General features: G+C 39.4%; 1 protein-coding gene across 4 annotated transcripts in view; it reads left to right on the top strand.

Moving 5' to 3' along the window:
• The window catches only part of LOC130916519 (BTB/POZ domain-containing protein kctd15), a 102257-nt gene extending 81506 nt beyond the window's left edge, over positions 1 to 20751 (top strand). For all 4 annotated transcript variants that reach the window (XM_057837323.1, XM_057837316.1, XM_057837331.1 and 1 more), the window contains one exon: positions 14433 to 20751. In XM_057837323.1, the coding sequence (XP_057693306.1) occupies positions 14433 to 14591 (159 nt within the window). In that variant the 3' untranslated portion in view covers positions 14592 to 20751. The remainder of the gene's footprint in view (positions 1 to 14432) is intronic.
• The last annotated feature ends 262 nt before the right edge of the window (positions 20752 to 21013 follow it).

Here is a 21013-nt window from a genome sequence, read left to right as displayed (position 1 = left end):
ATTGTTCAGAGAAATAAATACTCCCTTTAAAATGGCTAATGTTTTTGCACTTTCTTGTAAAAATAAATAAATAAATAAGCAGCTTTAGGGCAGCTTTTTCTTGTATGGGCACGTTTCCATTGTTCCTGTTGAAACATTAGGATATTTTAAATACATAATGGACATGAATTTGTTTGGCTAATTTATGAATCAGTAATGTACGATGCATCGATAATCGTGATAATTGTGATAACCGTGATCATCGTCAATACCGTGATCATCGCTCAATAATCGAAACCTAGCACCCTGAATCGTAATCGAATTGAATCGTGCGGTGCCTAGGATGACACACCCCTAATGGTAGGGTAGGGTAGCGCAGGGTATGGTGTATGGTTAGGGTAGGGTAGGGTAGGGTAGGGTAGGGTAGGGTAGGGTAGGGTAGGGTAGGCTGTATGGTTAGGATCAGGTAGAGTATGGTGTATGAATAGGGTAGGTGTATGGTTAGGGTAGGGTAGTGAATAGTTTAGGGTATGGTGTAGGGTAGGGTAGGGTAGGGTAGGGTAGGGTAGGGTAGGGTTGGTTGTATGGTTAGGGTAGGGTAGAGTATGTTGCATGAATAGGGTAGGGTGTATGGTTAGGGTAGGGTAGTGAATAGTTTAGGGTATGGTGTAGGGTAGGGTAGTTGTAAATCCGTATTAATTTTAGCTTTGTCTCAGGAGTAGAAGCTAACTGTTTAGCTTGCTTTTACATTTTTATATTTTTTTCATTAGAAATATTTCTGATCATTCTTTTCTTTTAGTTTAGTTAAATTCGGTCTCAGGTCTTTCACGTCTCAGGTTTTTCACGTTCTGTATGTTTATTTTTTAAAGGGATTCTGGAATGACCCAAATTTTTTATAGTTGCAGCTTGAACCCGCAAAATTATTTTTAAGTCATCTTTACATTTTACCTCCTTCAAAATTGTATTTTGTCATTTTGCACCTCAACGAATCAGAAATGGAGGGAGTGGCCTTGTGTCGACCTTTTGCCCCAAAAAAGCACCTTCACCGTCGTGAGGTGGCAACATAATACTAAATGTTATCAGTTTGAATTTTTCTTAACCGAGGATTCACACAGTAGGAGCTCTTGGAGTCAATCAGGGATGCTTGTTAAAGCTTGTATTGTTAATCCTCTTGTGGCATGGATGCAGTCAAAACTTGAATATCCTCAAGTGTTGGGATGTGTCATATCCCCAAGCCTTGCCGCAGATTTGCAATAAAACTCTTCTTCGTGCACTATCTTTATTGATCAGGCACAAAGATGTGCGAGAGTCCCACGTGTGCGTGAAGGGTGACACGCAGAGGGAGAAAAATGCAATGTGATGCAACCATTAAAGAAGCCAATGTAATATCATTTCCATAATCGTTTGCCTGTCATGGATTTTAAAAAGAATTTAAAAAAGAGGGGAAGGAAAGTGATGCTCGGGCAGGTCTCTTAATTAGCCATCCTCACCATTAGCTGTCTCTTGTCCTTTCTGTTTCGCAAAGTTTTGTGCTTACGCCAGGGGCGGATACGAGCTATAGCTTTTATTCGTCTATCTACGTTGATGACCTAATGACTGCTAGAAAGTAGGGCTAGGCAATCAAACAAGTGTTCACAATTTGTTTTCCTATATATCATCCGCAGGCTGTCACCTCCGTCACTAGGAGTGGGAACCTCTTGGTACCTCACGATACGAAACGATTTGCTCATGTTATGTAACATATTTTTTGTATTTGAAGTACATTTTTTGTTCAATTTTCACACTACTTTCTGTAGGCGACAAAACTTTTGTCTTACCAAAATTTGACCTTTATGTCTTCGTTAAATGATAAATCTTTTTTCAGTGAAACAAGTATATTTTTGTACATACAACATCATTTGGGAGGTTCTTAGCTTTCATATGAGCCATTTCTGAAACCAATTGAATAATTAAAAGTCAGGTTATTAGTAAAGATGTCCCGATCGATCGGGTCCGATCACGTCATTTTCAAAGTATCGGAATCGGCAAAAAAATATCGGACATGCCTTTTTTAAATTTTTTTTTTTTTAAATTAAATCGTTTTCTAATTGTATTTCACGTTACAGACAAAATGTCTTACACTCATCCAGAGTCTTTAGTTTTGGCTTAAAGTAAGAGTGTCAAATGTATCGCGTTGACTGCGGTAATTCATTTTTTTATAATGAATCACGTTAAAACATTTAATGCAATTAACACATGCGCTGCACGACCCACTCACGCATCGTCGCGTTCAATCTATAAAGGCTCCATTTTACCTATATATATAGAGCTAAAAGGCAGTGTAAAATGAGTAGAGTGAATTTAGGCAGTCTTTGGAGCCTTTATTTAATTAGCTAAAGCCTTAAAATCCCCCTCTCAACAATTAAAAATATCGTGGGAAGCAATGTGGGGAAGAAAGGTACAAGTTGATCTTTTTCTTAACACCATATGTTATTTCTCAACGCAGCAAAGATATATCAATTGGTGTCACTACACACAGTCATGGTTGCACTTCCCATCATGCATTTGGGTAGAACAGTTAAATGGCTACAGTATCATTTACTGAAAGCTCAACAAATACACTACATGGCAATATTTAGTCACAATATACAAAGTCACATTTATCCTTTAAGAATGACAAGTCAGTGGATCCCTCTCACAGAAAGAATGTTAATAATGTAAATGCCATCTTGAGGATTTATTGTCATAATAAACAATTACAGTACTTATGTACTGTATGTTGAATGTATATATTCGCCCGAGTTTTATTCATTTTTTTCTTAATACATTGCCAAAATGTATATAATCGGGAAAAATTATCGGGAATGATTGGAATTGAATCGGGAGCAAAAAAAAAAAAGCAATCGGATCGGGAAATATCGGGATCGGGAGATACTCAAACTAAAACGATCGGGATCGGATCGGGAGCAAAAAAACATGATCGGAACAACCGTAGTTATTAGCAATTGTTTCTACAAAATGGGTAACCGACAAGACTTTTGTCAGGGACTGTATATGTGTGGTTCTGAAAGGAAAGAAAATTACATCATATTAGTGCCGATGCAATAAACAATGCATCGGCACTAATATGACCATAATATTTTACTGGATAAGATACATCACTATGGTGTTAGAGGAATAGCATACAACTGGTTCAAAAGTTACTTACTCAGTCGACAACAATATGTAAGTGTTAACAATCACGTTTCACACAAAAAGGAAATAAAATATGGAGTCCCCCAGGGATCAATTTTAGGCCCACTACTTTTTCTTATTTACATTAATGACCTTGTTAATTCTTCTGACATTCTACACATGATTTTGTTTGCTGATGATACCAATTTGTTTCTTTCACATAAAAACCCGTTAGACCTACAGCATATTTTAAACGCAGAGTTAATAAAGATAGATTGCTGGCTCAGGTGCAACAAACTTTCCCTCAACATCAACAAAACCAATTACATAGTATTTAGATCAAACAAGAAAGCAGTTGACACAAACAGGATTTGTCTGAAAGTAAACGATGACAATTTATTACAAGTTGATTCCACCAAGTTCCTGGGAGTCTTCATTGATAAGTCTCTCAACTTCAAATGCCATATAGAACACCTTATATCTACACTATCTAAATACGTTGGACTATTCTTCAAAATAAGACACCATCTCCCTTTTACCACACTTCTTACCTTGTACAAAACCTTGTTTGAGCCCCATATCAACTACTGTAACATCATATGGTGCAACACGTTCTCCAGTCACCTAAAGAAATTAGAAACTCTACAAAAGAAGATAGTACGGGCCATGTCCTGGGCTAGTTTCAATGCTACCACCCACTCCTTATTTTATAGTTTACGCCTTCTCCGACTCACTGATTTGAACACATTTCATAACGCATGTACAATGTTCCAAATTGTAAATAATATGAATAGCAGACTGTCTGAGCTCATTCCAGTCTGGACTCCTCTCCATACTCATAACACCAGAAACAAAGACCTCATCAGTGGAAAAAAGAGAAGACTTGTTAGCACCAGCCTGAGCATTACAACTAGAGGCCCCCAGATTTGGAATGAGCTCGACGAAAATCTAAAAGTGTTGAAATCCATCTCCATCTTTAAAAATAAGCTAAAAAGTATTCTGATCAGTAAATATAACAATTCCAACATACCTAGGTTATAAATTGTCTTCTAGGGAAGTATTTCTTTTTTTTTCTCTCTCTCTCTCTCTCTCTCTCTCTCTCTCTCTCTCGCTCTCTCTCTGTGTGGGTGGGCGTAAGTGTGTGTGTGTGTGTGTGTGTGTGTGTATATATATATCGAGTTATTGTACATTATTATGTTTTTGTATGAGAACAGTGTAAAAAAAACTGCAACTCACCCTTCTGCTCATCTGATAATGATCTGATAATGTTTCTTGTGATTGTCTTAATGTATGCAGGCTCCTGACTATAAGCTTTTAGTAGCTTCTTAAGGAGACCTGACTCACACATAATCTTGGCTCAGCACTGAGATATGATGTACACTTTGTAAATATGAATGTGTGTGTGAATAAATTGAAATTGAAATTGAAATAAAAACGTTATGGCGTGAAGAGGAAATACTTACATTCGTTCATGGACGCACAGATTATTCTTCCTCTAACAGGTGGCCGTCCTCTGCTGGAATTGCGCACCTTACGTCTATTCTCGGTCCCAGAATACCCAGCGCGCATGAGGTTGGACAATAACCAGAACTAACTGACTGGTTGCTATGGGAACCAACGCACACCCATGGAATCTTTCTAACAGGAATATTAAAATTGCTAATAAAATCTTTCAGGATTATTTTAGATGCATATGTGTTATATTTTTCTTAGAGACTATTCGACGAGGAATACGATAGACCCATTAATAGACTTTTTGGGAAAAATCACCATTTCTTTAAGTAGTCTCATGAATAATGACATCATTTGTAAAAGTCAGTGTAAATACACTCGGCAACAACTCTGTCCAGGTTACACTTGATGAGTAGTCTCGCCATTGGGAGATATGTTGCCATGCTTGCCAATTCGTTGGTGTATAGCATGCGCAAATTAAAAAACGTAAACCATGCTGGTTGGAACGTATAAAAGAATGGTTATGGAATCGCAACACTCAAAACCGGTCCCCTTTAAGAACCGGTTCTCGACTCCCATCCCTATTTATGAGGCAATAAAACTAAAGGGTACCTCGAGATACGAAAGTTTCGATACACACCAAGTCAGAATGGATTCGATGTCAAGCCCCGTTAGTGGCAGCCAATGAACAATGCCAATTTTCGTTAGCATGTAAATGCCGTTGCCCATTATAGATTAGCGTTAAGATAAGGGGTTTTGATAATGAAACTTTTTTATTTTAATTAGGGCTGTCAAACGATTACAATTTTTAATCGAGTTAATCATAGCTTAAAAATTAATTTATCGTAATTCATCGCAATTCAAACCATCTCTAAAATAGTCCATATTTTTCTGATTATGGTTGGAATGGAAAGATAAGACACAAGACGGACATAAACATTCAACATACTGTACATAAGTACTGTATTTGTTTATCATAACAATAAAGAATGTCTCCTGCTCTGCCCAAATGCATGATGGAAAGTTGGGCAACCATGACTGTCAGTGGTGGCTGCAAATGGTATACAATCTGATCCGCGTTGTGTTCAATTAAACGTTTTAAGTAAAAGATTGTCTCTTGTGCCGCTCAAATGAATGATGGGAAGTTGGGCAACCATGACTGTTAGTACTGGCTGCCAAAGCTGAAGCCAATAAAAGGCGTGGTCCAATGAACACCTGTGTCCACCCGCATTTCTCTGCCTTTTCGCTAAATTTGCTAAAACAGTGTCATTGTAAACTGTTTGAGGCAACGCATGAACGGGTCATTCCGTGTATGCGTTAATTATGTCAAATATTTTAACGTGATTAATTAAAAAAATTAATTACCACCCCTTAACGCGATAAATTTGAAAGCCCTAATTTTAATGCACACTATGCGTCAATTTATTTATTTATGTTTAGCTCAACTGAAGGGTCAACAAAGGACTCTTTTTGAGGGACCGGTTCAAATGGAATGAACATTTTTCGGCGTCAATGGCAGCGTATGAGTTACCAATTGTGAGATTAGCAAGAGTGACGATGTTTGACGGTGCAGCAACATGAATCTTTCTTGCGTGTTTGCACGTGTGATGCGGTTTTATGTGGGAATTTCAATCCAAAGTGTACATTAGAGTGTACATTAAATTACGCCTTGAGGGACTATAATGATTATAATACATTGAAAAAAAAAGAACAGCTTGAGAATCATGTTCACGCCACATTGGCTTGTAATGAGTAGAATAATGTCGTGCTCGTTGCTGTGACAACCCAACTCGAGTGTTTTTTCTTATCGCAGAGGCTCTGAAATAAATAGATGCAATGTGTGTATTTCGTCCTGTAATTTTGTTTTTTAAATGATCAAAATAAGTTATGAATAAACACCCGCCTCAGACACTTTCCTTCTAGTTTTGGATGTTGAAGTTAAAGTTTTGTTTGTGTGTATTTTTTAAGTAGATGCATCATTAGAATTCAGAAGATAGCCAGAGCCAAAGAAATTGCCAAAGAAATTTTCGAACATCTTCCACCAGGTTTATAGTTTACAGCTGTTAAATGCAATACCCTAGGTGGCGTCACCTACCGACAGTTTATTAATACGAGTCTAAAGATCAATTATTGAACTAAAAGTATGATTTCTTCAAAGGACAATACTGAGTTTGTCACTTTTTTTACTCGCTAGTGCCACCACTGGCCTAAAGTGTAACAGCAGCTTATGCATGGCACGCACGCTTGTACGAGTACAAACATAGAGCATCGACAACCCATCAAATCAGCACCAGAAATATAAAAATAGTTAGTCGCAAGTCTTAAATGGGTTAGAAAGGTGAGTCAGAAAAGTGTTTTTGCCAAGCAGGGACTTGAGCTGCTGCCGCGGAGACACGCATGGATGCGCCAACGATACCTCACAATATATTATTTTTTGCTTTCTATGTGACGTGTTCTGTCCCCACTAAACGTGAAGTTGTTCAGTTGTAGACATCAAACAATTGTATTTTGAAGCTTTTTACTTCCTTCACTTTGACAATTTGTATAGCCGTAACACACACATGTACACTTATTTTCAAAATAACATGCATTTTAACAATAACACACGACACAAAACAATTGTTGTTTAAACATCCATCTAGTCTGATCAATAAGTAAATTTAGTAGATTAATTTAGCCTAATTCGCCAAACAAAAGTCCGCTAGCTTAAATGCTACGGTAACTTTACAATAAGGGTCCCTTAATTAACATTAGCTAATGCATTTTAAGACGATAACTAATGTTTAAGTAACATTACAATAATTAATATAATTGCTTATCTAACATTTATTAATATATTAATTAACATGAGTTAATAAGTTAGTTAATGCATTAGTTAATGCATAACCAGACAGTAACTAAACTAAAATTTAAAAACTATATATATAGGCCTATATTATAAATTATAAATGCTTAAGTTAACAAACCCTAACCCAACATAGGCCTATATACTGGTATATTTTTAATTTTACCAAACTATTAGTTACTGTCTGGTTATGTATTAACTAATGCATTAAGTAATGCATTAACAAATGCATTAACTAATGCATTAACTCATGTTAATTAATATATTAATAAATGTTAGATAAGAAATATTAATTATTGTAATGTTACTTAAACATTAAATGCATTAACTAATGCATTAACTAATGTTAATTAATATATTGATAGATGTTAGATAAGGGATTAAATGAATTATTGTCATGTTACTTAAACATGAGTTATTGTCTAAAAATGCATTAACTAATGTTAATTAAGGGACCCTTATTGTAAAGTGTTACCAATGCTACAAATGTATTTACAACTTTCATAGCAAATCGCTGACACAACTCCACAAACTGTTGCTCTAAACTTTATTACAAATGCATACACAACCACATATTAGCTGAAACAACTTACAGCCTTATGTGGGCCAAACCAGAGTGCAGCGTATATACAGTGTATGTGCACATATGTGTATGTGTATATGCACGTATGTGTATGCGTATATGAATATATGTAGTATATACTACTTCTTCTCAAAAGATTACCATATTGTGATAAACATCATTATTTTCTGTAATGTACTGATAAACATTAGACTTTCATATATTTTAGCTTCATTACACACAACTGTAGTAGTTCAAGCCTTTAATTGTTGTAATATTGATGATTTTGGCAAAAAAGTCAAGAAAAACCAAAAATCCCTATCTAAAAAAAATAGCATATTTCATCCGACCAATACAAAAAAAGTCAACCTTTAAGTAATTATATCAGCTATGCACTCAATACTTGGTTGGGAATCCTTTTGCAGAAATGACTGCTTCAATGCGGCGAGGCATGGAGGCAATCAGCCTATGGCACTGCTGAGGTGTTATGGAGGCCCAGGATGCTTCGATAGCGGCCTTAAACTCATCCACGATGTTGGGTCTGGTGTCTCTCAACTTCCTCTTCGCAATATCCCACAGATCCTCTATGGGGTTCAGGTCAGGAGAGTTGAGCAATTGACCACAGTAAACCCATGGTCAGTAAACCATTTACCAGTGGTTTTGGCACTGTGAGCAGGTGTCAGGTCGTGCTGAAAAATAAAATCTTCATCTCCATAAAGCTTTTCAGCAGATGGAAGCATGAAGTGCTCCAAAATCTCCTGATAGCGAGCTGCATTGACCCTGCCCTTGATAAAACAGTAGACTAACACCAGCAGCTGATATGGCACCCCAGACCATCACTGGCTGTGGGTACTTGACACTGGACTTCAGGCATTTTGGTATTTCCTTGTCCCCAGTATTCCACCAAACTGTGGCACCTTGATTTCCAAATGACATGCTAAATTTGCTTTCATCTGAAAAAAGTACTTTGGACCACTGAACAACAGTCCAGTGCTGCTTCTCTGTAGCCCAGGTCAGGCGCTTCTGCCGCTGTTGACCTGGGGAATGCGGCACCTATAGCCCATTTCCAGCACACGCCTTTGCACGGTGGCTCTGGATGTTTCAACTCCAGACTCAGTCCACTGTTTCTGCAGGTCCCCCAAGGTCTAGAATCGGCCCTTCTCCACAATCTTTCTCAGGGTGCAGTCACCTTTTCTGGTTGTGCAGCATTTCCTGCCACACTTTTTCCTTCCCACAGACTTCCCACTGAGGTGCCTTGATACAGCACTCTGAGAACAGCCTATAGACTCAGACATTTCTTTCTGTGTCTTAGCCTCTTGCTTGAGGTTGTCAATGATGGTCTTCTGGACAGCAGTCAGGTTGGCAGTTTTGCCCATGATTGCGGTTTTGAGTAATGAACCAGGGTGGGAGTTTTTATAAGCCTCAGGAACCTTTCGCAGGGGTTTTGAGTTAATTCGTTGATTCAGATTATTAGGTTAGTAGCTTCCTTAGAGTACCTTTTCATGATATGCTAATTTTTTTAGATAGGGATTTTTGTTTTTTCTTGACTTTTTTGCTAAAATCACCAATATTAAAACAATAAAAGGCTTGGACTACTTACATACCTATGTATACATATATACAGACACACACTCACATACAGTGCCTTGCAAAAGTATTCGGCCCCGTTGAACCTTGCAACCGTTCGCCACATTTCAGGCTTCAAACATAAAGATGTAAAATTTTAATTTTTTGTCAAGAATCAACAACAAGTGGGACACAATCGTGAAGTGGAACAAAATTTATTGGATAATTTAAACTTTTTTAACAAATAAAAAACTGAAAAGTGGGGCGTGCAATATTATTCGGCCCCCTTGCGTTAATACTTTGTAGCGCCACCTTTTGCTCCAATTACAGCTGCAAATCGCTTGGGGTATGTTTCTATCAGTTTTGCACATCGAGAGACTGACATTCTTGCCCATTCTTCCTTGCAAAACAGCTCGAGCTCAGTGAGGTTGGATGGAGAGTGTTTGTGAACAGCAGTCTTCAGCTCTTTCCACAGATTCTCCATTGGATTCAGGTCTGGACTTTGACTTAGCCATTCTAACACCTGGATACGTTTATTTTTGAACCATTCCATTGTAGATTTGGCTTTATGTTTTGGATCATTGTCCTGTTGGAAGATAAATCTCTGTCCTAGTCTCAGGTCTTGTGCAGATACCAACAGGTTTTCTTCCAGAATGTTCCTGTATTTGGCTGCATCCATCTTCCCGTCAATTTTAACCATCTTCCCTGTCCCTGCTGGAGAAAAGCAGGCCCAAACCATGATGCTGCCACCACCATGTTTGACAGTGGGGATGGTGTGTTCAGGGTGATGAGCTGTGTTGCTTTTACGCCAAACATATCGTTTTGCATTGTGGCCAAAAAGTTCAATTTTGGTTTCATCTGACCAGAGCACCTTCTTCCACATGTTTGGTGTATCTCCCAGGTGGCTTGTGGCAAACTTTAAACGAGACTTTTTATGGATATCTTTGAGAAATGGCTTTCTTCTTGCCACTCTTCCATAGAGGCCAGATTTGTGCAGTGTACGACTGATTGTTGTCCTATGGACAGACTCTCCCACCTCAGCTGTAGATTTCTGCAGTTCATCCAGAGTGATCATGGGCCTCTTGGCTGAATCTCTGATCAGTTTTCTCCTTGTTTGAGAAGAAAGTTTGGAAGGACGGCCGGGTCTTGGTAGATTTGCAGTGGTCTGATGCTCCTTCCATTTCAATATGATGGCTTGCACAGTGCTCCTTGAGATGTTTAAAGCTTGGGAAATCTTTTTGTATCCAAATCCGACTTTAAACTTCTCCACAACAGTATCTCGGACCTGCCTGGTGTGTTCCTTGGTTTTCATAATGCTCTCTGCACTTTAAACAGAACCCTGAGACTATCACAGAGCAGGTGCATTTATACGGAGACTTGATTACACACAGGTGGATTCTATTTATCATCATCGGTCATTTAGGACAACATTGGATCATTCAGAGATCCTCACTGAACTTCTGGAGTGAGTTTGCTGCACTGAAAGTAAAGGGGCCGAATAATATTGCACGCCCCAATTTTCAGTTGTTTTATTTGTTAAAAAAGTTTAAATTATCCAATAAATGTTGTTCCACTTCACGATTGTGTCCCACTTGTTGTTGATTCTTGACAAAAAAATTAAATTTCATATCTTTATGTTTGAAGCCTGAAATGTGGCGAAAGGTTGCAAGATTCAAGAGGGCCGAATACTTTTGCAAGGCACTGTACATACATAAAGGTGCACTGCTATGTAGGACAGAAACTGTAAAGTTACTGTGAAAAGAGGAACGCAGAGGTTTTGGAGCGGTGACGACCTAATCACCCAAAATGGCGGCACGGCCACCTCTTGCTCTTTGCGCTGCGTTAATGATGAGCAAATTCTAGAAAGTCGATTAGGTGTTTTTTTTTTTTTTTTTTTTTTTTGAAGAACCCATAACCCATCATCGTCAGACGCTGAAAACAGGAGCGGCAAGTCATTAATGCACGCGCCTTCCCAACGTAACGGAATGACACCAGAGGGCTCGCCAACATCACACTACTCCTGCACGATTCATGATGCCGGCGCCCTATTGGCCGGGCGTAGCGAGGCCATGAGCTCAAAGGGTTGCGGAGAGTGCGAAGCGAGGTGCATTCATAGGGTGAGCGTGACGAGGTGATTACTGGAGCTCCTAATTTGAGTAATGAGGAGGCCGCGTTGAGACGAGTACGCCGGGAGGAGATACGAGGGCAGCGTGTCAGGAATTAGGATGTGGCAGACAGGGAGATAACGTAAAATGCGCTCAAAGTCCGATCAAAAGTTTGAGCAAATTGTTTGGAGCCACAATTTGAGATTTTTAGATCAACTTCCTCAAAGGTAGTCGTATATAAGTCACGACTACTTTGTAACGCAACTTATAGCCAGGTATCATGTTTTGTATCCCTATAATGAACAAATGTTCATTCACCCCCTCCTCGTCAAAACGGATTGGACGTCTAGTATCGTCAATGGCACTGAAAGATGAGCAATTTGTCTTTCCAGTTTAAATGGAATATACGTATGTCTATCAGTGTCAATAAGAGTGAATGGGTGAACAAAACGGCATATCTAAAAGTGTTATGAGGACAAAGTCACAACGTAGAAGCGGAGTTCAGTGCCGTCTATCCCCATCAGTACCACAACCCACAGTAAACTCCAAAAACAGCACGTCCGAGCTGATCTAGGTTCAGATGTCCTCGTCGCCACTTTTTGTTTTATACTTTCTTAATCTAAGTACATGTAAGGCCGAGACTTGAATGGAACAACACTTCTTTATTCAGTGTGTTTCTCCTCATATATGCACACAAATCATCACTTTGATGTCTTTCTAAAATAATACCACAACCACAGGGAGGGCCCAACTATGACATCAGTAGTGTGACATAAATATGTGATAAAATCATGACGACATTGAACAATGTTTTGCATTTTGATCGTTACACCTCTGGCATTCATGTCTGAAAGAAGCTTAAATCACATGGTACATGAACATTTGGCCCTACTACACGACTGTTTTATTTTGGTAGTACATGCGGCACACGATATTTTTTGAGCTGATAACTTGAGAATTTGGATCCTCTCTAACTAAACTGTTTTTTTTTGGGGGGGGGGGGGCACATTTTATTAGTATTGTTGTGTTTAACATCTCTGCTGGATGGATGGATGGATGGATGGATGGATGGATGGATGGATGGATGGATGGATGGATGGATGGATGGATGGATGGATGGATGGATGGATGGATGGATGGATGGATGGATGGATGGATGGATGGATGGATGGATGGATGGATGGATGGATGTGATGATATGATGGATGGATGATAGCTATATCAGTATACTATATACTGTGGACGGACGGACGGATGGGTGAATTAGTGATGCTATTATGGATGGATGGATGTGATGGATATGAAGGATGGATAGATGGAATATATAGTTGGATGTGTGATGGATGGATGGATAGATGGATGATATACTGTAGTTGGATGTATGATGGATGGAGGAGTGGATGGATGGATGGATGGATGGATGGATGGATGGATGGATGGATGGATGGATGGATGGATGGATGGATGGATGGATGGATGGATGGATGGATGGATGGATGGATGGATGGATGGATGGATGATATACTGTAGTTGGATGTATGATGGATGGAGGAATGGATGGATGGATGAATTAGTGATGCTATTGTGGATGGATGGATGGATGGATGGATGGATGGATGGATGGATGGATGGATGGATGGATGGATGGATGGATGGATGGATGGATGGATGGATGGATGGATGAATTAATGGATGACATACTGTAGTTGAATGTATGATGGATGGATGGATGAAATAATGGATGATATAGTTGAATGTATGATGGATGGATAGATGAATGATATAGTTGGATGTATGATGATGGATTAATGATGGATGTGTGGATGGATGAATTAATGATTAATTAGATGGATGTGGGTGGATGGATGGACGGATTAATGATGGATGGATGGATGCATGAATTAAATGATGAATTTGATGGATGTGGATGGATAGATTTATGACATAATTAGATGAATGCATGGATGGTTAATGGATGGATTAATAATGGATGATGGATGGATGATAGATGTATGAATGATGAATGATGGATGGATTAATACTGGATGATGGATGAATTAATTATAGTATGTATGGATGGATGGATTGATGGTCAGATGAATCAATTAATGATGGATTAGATGGACGATGGATCGATAGATGGAAGACACTGTAGTTGGATGGATGATGGATAGATGGATTAATGATAGATGGTAGATAATAGATGACAGATTAATGGATGGATTAATGATGGCTGGGTGGAGGATAGATGGATGGAAGGATAGATAATGGATAGATGGATGACAGTTGGATGAATGAATGGATGGAGGGAGGGGTGGGTGGATGGATGGATGGATGATAGTTGGATGGGTGGATGGATGATAGTTTGATGGATAGGTGGGTGGATGGATCGATGGATGATAAATGGATGATAGTTGGATGGATGATATTTGAATGGATGAGTGGCTGGATAATGGATGGATGATGATGAATTGTTGAATGATAGTTGGATGGATGGCTGGATGGATGATGGATGGAAGATAGATGAGAGCTGGATGAGAGTTAGATAGATGATGGATGGATCATTCTAGTATGCACAAGTGTATACTGTGAAATTTCATTACATTTGACCCACACAGTGTTGAGCATAAGATAAAATAAGATTAAAATAAAAATGTAAATTAAATTACAAAATATGAATAAAATATCTGGGATTTGGAATACACAGTGCATAAGAATGTGCAAAATGAGCAAGCTGTAGTGTCTTAACATCTCTTCTTCTGTACGTCAGGTTCTGGAGCGTCTCTTCCAAAAAGGCTTCAGCGTGGCGGCGTCCTGCGGCGGCGGCGTGGACTCGTCGCAGTTCAGCGAGTACGTGTTGTGCCGCGAGGACCGGCGGAGCCTCTCCATCAACACGCCCATCAGGATAAAACAGGAACCTCTGGACTAAAGACCCGCCCGGGAAGGGACCACCGCACACCCAAGCCCTATTAGCAGAGGCACGTCCAAACCTCTGTTGGGAATGTAGACGCAAACACACACGCACACACACAAAAAGTTTGGAATTCCGCCCAAAGAGCAGCTGACTTGAAACTTTAGGACCACCGCGACCAAGTTTCTCGCTTGGATGAGGTGACGTCTCCTCCACACACAGTGTAAAGAATTAACAGGACTATTTTTCGGGGGAATTCTTTCTCCAATATGAAGGACATTCAGTATTGTGATTTCGGGGGCTCTGTTTTTTCCTCGTTTTTGTTTTCTCACACACAAAATGGTGGTTTATGTTGTCGTCTAACATATCTCCACAAGACTTTAAGTCGCAGTTTTAATGAATGTTTTAAAGAAAAAAAAAAAAGGACGACAATAGTTTACCAGTACGTCTCAATTCAAGGCAGGTGTACTCTAAATGTTTCTTTTTTTTTTTAATGCACTTAAGCGTCTGCTATGTTGTCGCTGCCATGTTTACACCTACACATGGTTCACATTTATGTACCACCCTTCAAATTTTTAAATATTCCACATGTAGAATACATGCAGTTTTTGAGAAAATTTACTTGTCATTAGGAAAAAAAAGTAATATACAAAATATATTTAACCCTTTCTGGACTCTCATTAAATTTATTTGCTGCCATTGACGGCGCAAGACGTCCAATCGATTTTGACCAATTTAAAGGGACTATACTGGAGTTAATTGATAGTAGTTTTTGCATTGCATGCAAAGCAACCATCTATGATATTCCTTTTTTTTCAATGGTGTTTCTTTATAGCCAAAACCATTTGACCCACCGACATCGTTCATTCACCATAACAGCCGGAATTCTCATGCGATGCAGGCTCTCTTGGTCTAACACCCAAAAACGATCACCCAAAAACGCATGTTTGTTTGAAAAATTTCCAAATTTTTGTCCAAAATCACATCATTTATACATCAAAAATTTCAGGATACCAAGGGGCACAAACGTTTATACAGCTTTTGCTAAAAACGTACCGTTCAGCCAAAATTTGCCAAAAATTTACCCCCTCATTTCCAAAGACCAAAATTGCCAATGGTCCTATTCGCCATTCATTTCAAAAGCACAAAAACTTCCATTCACTCCTATTGATTTCCATTGTCACTCAATATAAACAGGAAGCTACCCATACATGCCCCCAAATCAACAGGAAGTGACCCGGTATCTATAGGAAGTGACCCTGGAATGCCTCGAAATCAACAAGTGACCCTGAAATGCCGCAAAATAAACAGGAAGTGACCTAATATGAACAAGAAGTGAACCAGAAATGGCCCCAGATCAACAGGAAGTGTCTCTGAAATGCCCCCAAATCATCAGGAAGTCACCCTGAAGTGCCCCAAATCAACAGGAAGTGACCGGATATCTACAGGAAGTGACCCTGGAATGCTACAAAATCAACAAGGGACGCTGAAATGCCACAAAGTCAACAGGATGTGACCCTGAAACGCGCCAAATCAACAGGAAGTGACCCAACATCTGCGGGAAGTGACCTTGGAATGCCTCAAAATCAACAAGTGACTCTGATATGCCTCAAAATCAACAGGAAGTGACCAAATATGAAAAAGACGTGAACCTGAAATGCCCCCAAATCAACAGGAAGTGACCCTGGAATGCTACAAAATGAACAAGGGACACTAAAATGACCCAAAATCAACAGGATGTGACCTTGAAATGCCCCAAACCAACAGGAAGTGACCCAATATCTGCGGAAAGTGACCTTGGAAAGCCTCAAAATCAACAAGTGACTCTCAAATGCCTCAAAATCAGCAGGAAGTGACCTAATATGAATGAGAAGTGAACCTGATATGCTCCCAAATCAACAGGAAGTGTCCCTGAAATGCCTCAAAATCATGGGGAAGTGACTCTGAAGTGCCCCAAATCAACAGGAAGTGACCCGATATCTACAGGAAGTGACGCCGGAATGCCTCTAATCAACAAGTGACCCTGAAATGCCTCAAAATCAACAGGAATGACCCAATAAGTATAATAAATGAACCTGTAATGCCCCCGAATCAACGGGACATGACCATTAAATGCCCCAAATCAACAGGAAGTGACCGGAAATCTACAGGAAGTGACCCTAGAATGCTGCAAAATCAACAAGGGATGCTGGAATGCCCCAAAATCAACAGGATTTGACCCTGAAATGCCCCCAAATCAAAAGGAACCACCCAATATCTGTGGGAAGTGACCTTGGAATGTCTCAAAATCAACAGGAAATGACCCTATAATGCTTTAAAATCAACAGGAAGTGACCCAATATGAATGGGAAATGAACCCGTAATGCCCCTGAATCAACAGGAAGTGTCCCTGAAATGCCTCAAAATCATGAGGAAGTGACCTTGAAGTGCCCCAAATCAACAGGAAGTGACCCGATGTCAACAAGAAGTGACCCTGGAATGTCTCAAAATCAACAAGTGACCCCGAAATGCCTCAAAATCAACAGTAAGTGACCACATATGTATAGGAAACAAACCCGGAATGCCCCCGAGTCAACGGGACGTGACCCTGAAATGCCCATATCAACAGGAAGTGACCCAATATGTACAGGAAGTGACCCTGTAATGCCTCAAAATCAACAGGTGACCCTGAAATGCCTCAAATTCAACAGTAAGTGACACAATATGTATAGAAAATGAACCCGAAATGCCCCCTAATCAACAGGCCGTGACCCTAAAATCCCCCCATATCAACAGGAAGAGATACAATATGAACAGGAAGTGAACCTGAAATGCCACAAAATAAACCGAAAGTGACCCGATATAATTAATGGGCCAAATGCCCGTTGCTTCATGTTTACGGTGGTATGAAAAAGTTGGAATTTCTCATATTTCTGCATAAAATCACCATCAAATGTGATCTGATCTTTGTCAAAATCACACAGATGTAAAAACAGTGTCTGCGTCAACTAAAAATACCCAAATATTTACATATTTTAATGCGGATAGTATGCAAACAATGACAGAAAGGGTAAAAATAAGTAAATGATGCTTAAAGCTGTCCTGCCCACGATAAAACACACACCTGGTAAGAATTGTCTTGATGAGAAGCATTGTCTGATATGCTGTCTGAAGACCGACGATCAAGGATTGTTGATTTGTATAAAGCTGGGAAAACATACAAAACCATCTCTAAGAGTCTGGATGTTCATTAATCGACAATCAGAGATGTTGTCTACAAATAGAGAGAGTTTGGCACTGTTGCTTCTCTTCCAAGGAGTAGCCAGCCACCAAAGATAACGCCGTGAGTTCAGCGCAGAATACTCAGAGAGGTAAAAAAGAACCCTAGCGTGTCTGCTAAAGACTTACAGAAATCACTGGCACAGTCCACACATCAACTATATGTAAAACTATGGCCAACAATTGTGTTCCTGGGATGACTCCACGGAAGAAGCCACTGCTGTCTAAAAAAACATTGTTGCTCGTTTAATGTTCGCAAAAGGGCACTTGGAAACTCAACAGAAGTTTTGAAAAAATATTTTGTGGACTGATTAAAAACCAAAGTTGAATTGTTTGGAAGTAACACAGAACCTCAAGTGCGAAGGAAAAATGGAACAGCTCACCAACATCAACACCTCATCCCCACCGTGAAGCATGGTGGAGGGAGCATCATGATTTGGGGCTGTTTTGCTGCCTCAAGGCCTGGACAACTTGCAATTAATGGAAGAATGAATTTAAAAGTTTATCAGGATGTTTTGCAGGAAAACCTCAGGTCGTCTGTCAGACAGTTGAAGCTAAAAAGAGGATGGATGCTGCTACAAGACAATGATCCAAAACACAGAAGTAAATCAACTTCAGAACGGTTTCAGAAGAACAAAATACACATTCTGGAGTGGCCAAGTCAAAGTCCAGACTTGAACCCTATTGAGATGCTGTGGCATGACCCAAAGACAGCGATTCATGCCAGACATCCCAGGAATCTGATTGAACTACAGCAGTTTTGTAGAGAAGAATGGGCCTGAGAGATTAGTCCTGAGCAGTGTTGGGCACGTTACTTAAAAAAGTAATTAGTTACAGTTACTCACTACTTCTTCCAAAAAGTAACTGAGTTAGTAACTGAATTACTCTATTTCCGTTACTTTAAAAAGAAGTTGTTGTATGTCAAAGAATTTGAAATTTTCTGAGCAGTATTCGAGTCAGTTGAATAGAGAAGAACAGACAGGTAGTTGTGTTATAGAACCTTGTAATATTTATTGCACTTCACCAGCAACAGATTTATCCTACACTTGAAGTGCTACAAAAATAAACAGTAAACAATATAATAACAATCAGCAGTAAACAATATAAAGTGAGTTTAATCAATTAAATCTAACCCTCACAACCTGAGACAACTGGTCAAGTAGACGTAGCCTACTGTACTTCAAGTATTTTGACTTGAAATAGTGTTTATATCTCCACCTCGTACAGGACAAATTTCCCTCTGCATGCTCTGCCATCATATCCCTCTGCATCTGTTTTGCGTGTGTGTGTTTGCTGCACGCGCTGTTCCGATTTGTGTTTGTGAAAACACCGGCTCTGATTGGCTCACCATGACACATGACTCGAACCTGAACGCACCCCAAGTCTTGGATGACAAATACACAGAGCAGAGTAGACTCGCTACGGCTGGTAGTTTCTTCAATTTATTCAGAATGAGTAACGCACCGCTTTTGACCGTCAGTAACGGTAACGGTGTTGTAACGGCGAAAAAAACAATTAGTTAGATTACCCCATTACTGAAAAAAATAACGCCGTTATGTAACAGTGTTATTTATAACAGCATTATTCCTAACACTGGTCCTGATTGAAGTGCCAGAGTGATCTGCAGCTACAGGATGCGTCTGGTTGAAATTATTGCTGCCAAAAGGGGGCCACAAAATATTAAATGTGATGGTTCACTTACTTATTCGTCCCCCCTCTGTCATTGTTTGCATACAATCCTAATTAAAATATGAAAACCTACAAATGTTTGGGCTGTTTTAGTTAAAACGGACACTGTTTTTTCATCTGTGTGATTTTGACAAAGATCAGATAACATTTGATCATGATTTTAGGCAGAAATGTGAGAAATTCCAAAAGGTTCAGGTACTTTTTCATACCACTGTATTCTCAGACAAGCATGCACCCCATGCACAAGCAGCAGTTCCGCTTTAGGCCAGAGGTGGCAGTAGCAAGTAAAAAACAAAAAGTGACAAGTAGTCCCTTTAAATCCATTTCAAGATTTCAAAATAAACCTTTGTAGGTGTGAACATGGCATTTTCAAGTCATTTGAATCTACACTGTAGGTACCAAAGCTGACAGGGTGCATATTTTATTGATTGTACAAAGATATTTCCTTTTTTGTTTTGTTTTTTAACCGTGCGTTAAAAATGAATTAAAAGTCCAATTAATCAACGGGTCCGAAGATTTCACCCGGACTGAGTGACTGTCGACAAAAAATAAAAAAAAGCCAGCAAGTTGCAACTGGGCGGATTAGTTGAGAAGCGCCTTTTCTGGCAGACACGATTTCTTCTTTTTTTTTCCAGGATGGTTGCGCGACCCACAAAGAAGCGGTCGTGGGCGGGACATGTTTTCTCTCCATCAAAGTGTGGGGCCTGTGCGTCATGTTCCACATGTTTTGTTGCTTTTCACACACTCATGGGAACGATTGAGGATGTTCGTGAGTGTTTTTTTTTTTTTTTTTTTTAATAAACTGTTTTTTTAAACCTCCCTCACTCCCCAGCAAGGCAGTACTGCTTTCATCCATGAGGGGCGCTCCAACGGAACCACACTTTTCACTGGGATTTTGGAAAATAAGACTCTAAAGAGGCAATTTTCCTCTCCGTGGGGTGTTATTTATTCGGTTTGGCAGCAATAAACGCACCACATGAAGTCACGGGCCAGTGTTCCGCACACCCTATTGCGTTTTTACGGTAAAAAAAGACGAGAAAAAAAAAAAACATTTTCAAGCAACGCATTGTGTACATATAGACTGAAGTGTTTCAAAAGGTATTCAAATAATATTAATAATAATGTATATTGTTTAAAGTGTTTAAAAACAATTAGACTGTGGTATTTCAAGGGCATGTGTTCATTTTGCAGTGTCTTCAATGGACTTTTCTGGCATATTTGCGATAATAAAAGGATGTAATGTAAGGCCTTTGTTGTTGTTTCCATATTTTGTATTTATCTAATGCTTTTTGATAAGCTTTCTGACAAAAAAGGCTCAAATTAACATGTTCTAATTGAAATACGACTCACTCAACAGCCCGGACACAGGTTGTTGACTCTTTACTGGCTAACTTGGAAACACTAAGTCTGCAGTTAATTCATCGAATTAATCAGGTCCAAAAAAAAAATAAAAATCATAGACTTCACCATCAGTTGACGGAACAGGGGGCTCA

The sequence above is a fragment of the Corythoichthys intestinalis genome, chromosome 1 (genome assembly GCF_030265065.1).
Source record: "Corythoichthys intestinalis isolate RoL2023-P3 chromosome 1, ASM3026506v1, whole genome shotgun sequence".
Taxonomy (NCBI): Eukaryota; Metazoa; Chordata; class Actinopteri; order Syngnathiformes; family Syngnathidae; genus Corythoichthys; species Corythoichthys intestinalis.
This window is presented reverse-complemented; position numbering and strand designations above follow the sequence as displayed.